Source organism: Poromitra crassiceps (genome assembly GCF_964638095.1).
Source record: "Poromitra crassiceps genome assembly, contig: HAP1_SCAFFOLD_2341, whole genome shotgun sequence".
NCBI lineage: Eukaryota > Metazoa > Chordata > Actinopteri > Beryciformes > Melamphaidae > Poromitra > Poromitra crassiceps.
In genome coordinates this window covers 1-7487 of record NW_028150085.1, presented here as the reverse complement: position 1 = coordinate 7487, position 7487 = coordinate 1, and the positions used below count along the sequence as shown (strand labels likewise).

The 7487-nt window shown below is 45.5% G+C and overlaps 1 protein-coding gene across 1 annotated transcript; it reads right to left on the bottom strand.

Moving 5' to 3' along the window:
• Positions 1-513: 513 nt before the first annotated feature.
• LOC310772210 (cell division cycle and apoptosis regulator protein 1-like) lies at positions 514-6588 on the bottom strand (the record flags this gene model as incomplete). Its single annotated transcript, XM_083664640.1, has 7 exons — positions 514-724; positions 1601-1767; positions 2642-2755; positions 3352-3577; positions 4661-4816; positions 4956-5100; positions 6399-6588. Coding segments are annotated over 7 exons (1209 nt in total), but the record flags the coding sequence as incomplete, so codon positions are not given.
• Positions 6589-7487: the final 899 nt, after the last annotated feature.

The following is a 7487-nucleotide window of genomic DNA, read 5'->3' as shown; positions in this document are numbered from 1 at the left end:
CGAGAAATTATGTCATTTGAGATCATTGTTGGACACGTGCAAGAAACCCAAATGAAAGCAATCTTTTGTAAATAGTAGTAATAAATTAATGCACAGCTAAATGCCAGGATTAACACGAATGATTACACCCAGATTAGCACCCAATCATGTGTTGCTTAAGGCGCTGGAAGCTGTTTCATCAGTTGCAATGGTGTCTTTACAGTACAACCTAGTCTCACTCCTTCCACTGTTATGTGTTTGCAGGATGTGAGGGAAGGTGGGGGTGCTGATGGTGGGATGGAGAAATTGGAGGAGAGTAGAAGGGGGAAAGGTGGAGGAGTAAACAGAAGACTGGGGGAGAAGGCTGGGGGATCTGGTAGTCTGCCTGTGATGCTGTGTGTCAGTGTGTGTGTGTGTGTGTGTGTGTGTGTGTGTGTTTAATGTGTTATCTGGACTTTGTTTAGTTTGTTTGTAATTCCTGTGCCTTCCTGTGAGAAGCGGAAATGAGAAGAGAGGGATTAGCGGGTTCAGTGCCTGTTCTCCATCCGCCTCCTTTCGCTCGGCCGACAGCTTCTCCGCTAGCTGCTCCCGGAGTCGCCGCGACAGCCCCTCCCACTCTGAGCGGGTGGGAAGACAATGCCAAACATCCGGAAGAAACAAAACCACTGTCTCCACATGTGCAGGGACTGTCCGCCCCTTGTGAGTCTCCTCCGGCCGGTGATAGCGAATCTCTGCAAAACGATACCTGTCGCAAAGGAAGAAGGCGCATTGGAAAGAAACATTCTCGTCAAGAGGACACAAGAGAAAAAAAAAAAAAGAGGCAAGCATTTGCTAAGTGCAAGCCTTCTGCCCCCCCCCCTCCCCCCCCCCCCGTATAGCTCCTCCCACCCACGAGGTGACTGAATGACCAGACGCATCATTACAGTGACCCCTCCCTCCCTCCCTCCCTCCCTCCCTCCCTCACACAAACACACAGTATCAACACATGGACCCAGTCTGCGGCTCTCCAACAGTTGTCACGGGTTACGGCAGCCATTTTGAGAAGGTTTTTGAGAAGACAGACAATCACATAGAATAAGCCATACCCCACAAATTCATCCCCATTATTAGCCCTGCCTTCAGCCAATCATAGGTCAGTATTCTGCGTTTAACATAGGAGACATTTACATAGCCCACTACATGTGAGGAAACAGACAGAATCAACAGGACACATTGAAAGCAAGTTAAATATGTAAGATATTTAACAAGAGGCCACGGAGAACTCAAACAACAAAGTAAATGGTGGTGTCTTCTGGTCCAGGCTACTGCTCATACAAGCTCCTTCATCACAACCACATGGGCATTATTATGTATAGAAAGAGAATGACAGAGAAAGAGAGCGACAGGACGACAGCGCCGCACAAAGGCCAAAAGGAACATTGCACAACAAAAATAATTGAAGTAGCAAATTAAAAACACAACAATAATCATTGATATAGAAAGTGAAAGCGAAAACCCACCCAACATGTCTGAGAAGAGATTAAGGGCCGAGGCATTGAAACTAAAGCAACGTATTGATTCTGCAGCATTAACACAGTCAAAGAGGAAAAGAGTAAGTGGTGAGGAGAGGAGTAGCACTTACCACTGAGTGCACAGACTCAGGTCTATGCCTGTGAGTGCCTTGCAACAGCGTATGGCTGTCTTTATAAGGACTGCGGGATCTTTCTCTGGGTCAGCTCCGTCCAGAGAGGGAGACCAGTGGCCACCGATGGCCATGGCCTCGTCTTTACCTCGCATACCCACCAGAAACTGAAGGAGAGAGAGAGGCGGAGACAAAGAGAAAGGGGGATTGAAGGAGAGAGAGGCGGGGACAAAGAGAAAGGGGGATTGAAGGAGAGAGAGAGGCGGGGACAAAGAGAAAGGGGGATTGAAGGAGAGAGAGAGGCAGAGACAAAGAGAAAGGGGGATTGGAGGAGAGAGAGGCGGAGACAAAGAGAAAGGGGGATTGAAGGAGAGAGAGAGAGGCGGGGACAAAGAGAAAGGGGGATTGAAGGAGAGAGAGAGAGGCGGAGACAAAGAGAAAGGGGGATTGGAGGAGAGAGAGGCGGAGACAAAGAGAAAGGGGGATTGGAGGAGAGAGAGGCGGGGACAAAGAGAAAGGGGGATTGGAGGAGAGAGAGGCGGAGACAAAGAGAAAGGGGGATTGGAGGAGAGAGAGGCGGGGACAAAGAGAAAGGGGGATTGGAGGAGAGAGAGGCGGAGACAAAGAGAAAGGGGGATTGGAGGAGAGAGAGGCGGGGACAAAGTGAAAGGGGGATTGGAGGAGAGAGAGGCGGGGACAAAGAGAAAGGGGAATTGGAGGAGAGAGAGGCGGGGACAAAGAGAAAGGGGGATTGGAGGAGAGAGAGGCGGGGACAAAGAGAAAGGGGGATTGGAGGAGAGAGAGGCGGGGACAAAGAGAAAGGGGGATTGGAGGAGAGAGAGGCGGGGACAAAGTGAAAGGGGGATTGACGATATGGAGAAAGGAAGACGAGAGGGATGGAGAGAGAAAACAAAAAAGCTGGTAAGGAGGAGTAAGTCCAAATAATCACATGAGATGTAAGGGAGAAAAACACCAGCAATTTACACAGTGCCTTTTGTGCCTTGATCAAACACTTGTATGTGGACGGTGAGTGTGGTGTACCTTAATGAGTCTAGCAGGGTGTTGGAAGGAGTCTCTGGTCTCCTGCAGGTCTTCTGCCAGAGCACAGGATTTATGATAGAGCTCCTCCAGACTTGGATTAGCCAGCAGCATCACCTAAAACGTCCAAGAGAGAACCCACGTCAACTGAGTGGAAACAGCTCAGATTGCCAGCAGATGACATGAAAGTTCAACGATCCCCGAAGGAATTGTTTTACACAGAAGATTTTGGCAATGTAGATGCTAAATATACCGTACATATTCTAACTCATTGTGTCCACCAACTGTGGGCGTTCATTGCAGGATCAGTAGGAATTACAGTTTAATTAATGAATTAATTATTTACATAATTATGGAAATGTGTGCTGTAATTATGCTTGCAATATTTAGGGAAAAAGCCAGATGATACATTTTCTCTGTATCTATGTTCTTGTAGCTGTGGTGGGGTGCTGCAGCTAAGTGAATGTCTAGGAAACACTGGTGCTATACGCCTATTTCACATTACAACCAAATCAGCCATTTTGTGTCTAAAATGCAGGAAGTAAAACGAAGATCCAGTTTTCTGTACCCTTCGCTGCAAGGAAACAATTTATATCAGTGCATGCTGAGTATTATTTTTTATATCGTGTTACTTCCTGCATTTTAGACACAAAATGGCTGCTTTGGTTGTAATGTGAAATAGGCTAATAGCATGTATCCCTCGACAATCTCACCTTGGCACTGTAGGTGTGATTGGCGTCGGGTGGGTCCAGCACAGCGGTGTTTTTGAATATGGGATCCACCTCCTTGTGCAAGATGTGGAAATGACAGTAGTTGCCAAAGTGGAAGGGCCGTGGGAGTGGGAAGGCCTCCACCCAGGTGAACACCGCATCGAAGAAGTCGCTGGGGATGTAGAGACTCTGGTAACGCCTCCTCAGCTCCATCATGTCACAGTTGGAGCTGCAGAACAAAAAGTATTCGACTAGATTGTCGACCAGATACAGGGTTGCCACTCTTGTAATAGAGACACTGCATGAAATAGGCCACGCCCATCACGGGGGAAAGCTCTCCATTCACTACCACAGACGAGCGTCATTTTCCTTGAATTAAACGTAGCTAAAAGCTGTTGTGTGGTGGGGCTGCGCAGACAACAAATGTAAAAAATCGCCAATTAAAGTTTTTTTTGTACTCCCAAGGAAAACAAGGAAGCCGTTGAGAATTGGCGAGAAGAGAAATGTGGATCTAGCTGTCAAGGAATTTGGAGTGTTCATCTTCCGTATATATGATCTTTGTGTGCAACACGTGACATAGGATAACACCGGGATTGGGGGGAGTTTTTGTTTTCCCCCGTTTTGGGCGTGGTTTCTGAATAACGACGCGCTCCGCAGTGTCTCTATGATAGACTCCATTCGCCCTCAAACTGTCGCTCAAACCTCGAAGCTCCGCCCCTACCTCCACCTCAAGCCCACCAGGCAGGAATGTATACCTGGAAAAGAGACAGGCAGACCAGAACCGAAAGGCGCCATTTGTTTTGGTTATTTCTGGCTTCATCTGACGTAAATAGATAAATAAAATGTTTTTGAATTATCCCTAGGCAAACTCATTTAAACTATGCAGATCCAAGTGGGTTCTGACAAGACCGATGTCAGCGTTAGTGAGCGGCTGTGTTCCTCCGAGACGGTGCCTCTAACTAAATTCTAAATTCAAGCACGTTTAAGGATCTCTTTTATAAATCCAAGCACTTTTAAGTACGGTAGTTGATTTTTTTTTTTTTTTTATTCAAGCACTTTCCAGACCTGTGGCAACCCTGCATATAAACCTTATATACCTGTGTCAAAACTACCCCCCATCAAACACTAACAAGGTTCTACCCACCCGTCCAGGCTGAACATCAAACACTAACAAGGTTCTACCCACCCGTCCAGGCTGAACATCAAACACTAACAAGGTTCTACCCACCCGTCCAGGCTGAACATCAAACACTAACAAGGTTCTACCCACCCGTACAGGCTGAACATCAAACACTAACAAGGTTCTACCCACCCGTCCAGGCTGAACTTGGAAAACTGGACAGTGTAGCGAGGAGCCGCCCTGCGAGGCCGTCGAGGCGAGCGGTCCCGCCTCGGGGAGCGGTCTCTGGAACGTTTGCGTGTGGGCGATCGCTCTCTCGACCTCCTGCGCTCACGGTCTCTCTCCCGGCTAAACGATGGATAATAAACAGAATGTTACCAGACAGACATACAAAGAAGCTAAATCTGTAGTTCAGTATAATTTGGTGGACTCTGAACAAATACTCTCAGGTTATCGCTGAAGAAATCAATGGCGTCCGACTCCTCACCTGCGCTCCTCTTTAGTCCTGAGGATGAGCTCGGGGACTCGGTCGTTGCGAGTGGGGAAGCGGGGTGGGGGTTCCATACGTCGGACGGGTTGAGGTTGCGGCATCATTCTCACTGGGGGCTGCAGGAGACCCCCGGTATACACATCTACACACAGAGGACATGAGAGACATGAGGTATACACATCTACACACAGAGGACATGAGAGACATGAGGTATACACATCTACACACAGAGGACATGAGAGACATGAGGTATACACATCTACACACAGAGGACATGAGAGACATGAGGTATACACATCTACACACAGAGGACATGAGAGACATGAGGTATACACATCTACACACAGAGGACATGAGAGACATGAGGTATACACATCTACACACAGAGGACATGAGAGACATGAGGTATACACATCTACACACAGAGGACATGAGAGACATGAGGTATACACATCTACACACAGAGGACATGAGAGACATGAGGTATACACATCTACACACATGAGAGAAAATACTCATTCACCCACTTGACACAACACAAACGCACACATCATTTTGTAATGGTGTTCCAGTCTAGGCCTGCCACTAACGATTATTTTCATAATCGATTAATGTGTCGATTATTTTCTCGATCAATCGATGAGTTGTTTGGTCTATAAAATGTCAAGAAAATGGTAGCAAATGACGATCAGTGTTTCCCAAAGTCCAAGATGACGCCCTCAAATGTCTTGTTTTGTCCACAACTCAAAGATAATATCAGTTTACTGTCATACAGGAGTAAAGAAACCAGAAAATATTCACATTTAAGAAGCTGGAATCAGAGAATTTAGACCAGGGATGTCAGAGAGGTTTCATCCGGCCCGTGAGATGTTTTGGATTTTTTTTTTTTTTTTTTTTTTTTTTATTATTATTATTATTATTATTAAATTCGCACCCCATTATCATGAACTACGTGTGGCTAATAAGCAAGCTAAGAGTTCATTCATAAGTTAATTAACCTGCACTACAAGGAAGTATGTCAGTAGGTCATCAGGTCTAAACAAAGCCGCCATGATGCCACGCTGGAATTGAATCGCGCATTCGGCTACCTACCAAAAAACAAAGGAATCAACAAGATGCTGTCGAAAAAGAGAAAGGTTGACACGGAATGCAGGCAGTTTCAAGAGAAATGGAAAGAGCAAGTATTTATTTTGTGAAGTAAATGGGTAAATTAGTCTAATTGATTTTAGTTTAAAAAAAAAATCCGGCCCCCATGAGGTCTCAGTTGAACAAATCCGGCCCTCTACCTAATATGAGTCTGACACCCCTGATTTAGACCTTTTCTCTTAAAATTGTACTCAAAACGATTAATCGATTATCAAAATAGTTGTCAATTAATTTTCTGTCGATCGACTAATCGATTAATCGTGGCAGTCAAATGAAGGCCTGAAAGGATTGTACCTTTGGGCGGAGGCTGTGGCAGCAGGGGCTGGGGAGGGTTCTGGAGGAGGGGGGCCAGGGAGGCGGCAGACAGCTGGGCCTGAAGCAGGGAGGGAGGGGGGCCCTGGGTTGGGACACCGAATGTGGTGGGGGGAGGCATGGACTGCATCATGCTGGGTGGCTTCATCATGTTAGGAGGTTGAGACTGGTTCTAGAGAGAGAGAGGGGAAAACAAGGAGACAAGATGGAAGGGAGAAGTAAGCACACCAAAGTCCACACACTGGCAGAGATGATTCCAAACATGCTGAAGAAGCTGGGGATGGGTTTTAATGTCTGAGTGGAAGAATCAGAGAAGTAGTCTTATCAGATGTGTGCCAATATGCTGCTCTCGTCAAATAATACCTGGCGCTAAATAGTAAGGCTGACTTTAGGACAAAGAAAAAACATCAACTCCAAGGGTAGCTGCTTCAGTCAGTGTTCATGAACTCAGCAAAGAAAAGAGCATTACTAGGTCTTATCTCACTCATGATAAAGTGACTTCAAAGTCAACTAAGGAGTCTGCCAAAAATCACAATCCCGGATTTTGACCTGTTTGTGAAGCAAAAACAAACTTTCAGATGCTTGTTAAAAGTTGTTTAGCAACATAAAAGGTGAGAATTAAAGGTATCAGGAAAAGAGTGTGTCGAAGGGACATTCCCTAAAATCATCCAGGGCTGGGCATTGTTTGGAAACTTTGTTGCGCAATGAATGCACCACAAACACCTTCTGTCAAATGGAAAGTTTGGCATTGCCATCTATAAATAAATAAATAAATAAATAAATAAATAAATAAATAAATAAATAAATAAATAAATAAATAAATAAATAAACTGTGAATGGCATTTCATTGACTGCGTATACTGCGGAGCAATTTATAAGAGGAGCAGAGGAGAACACTTGATTCATGCATTGTTCCTGGCATCACTTAAGATTTGATAATAGCCATTCCTGAATTCACTGTCATCTGCAATGTCCCCTGTAGAGAGATTTATTGATTTCAACATTAAGAAGCCCAAAGTTGAAAAACACCTATGGGAAAAAATAGAGATCAAGCAACGTTCATTTGTTTTT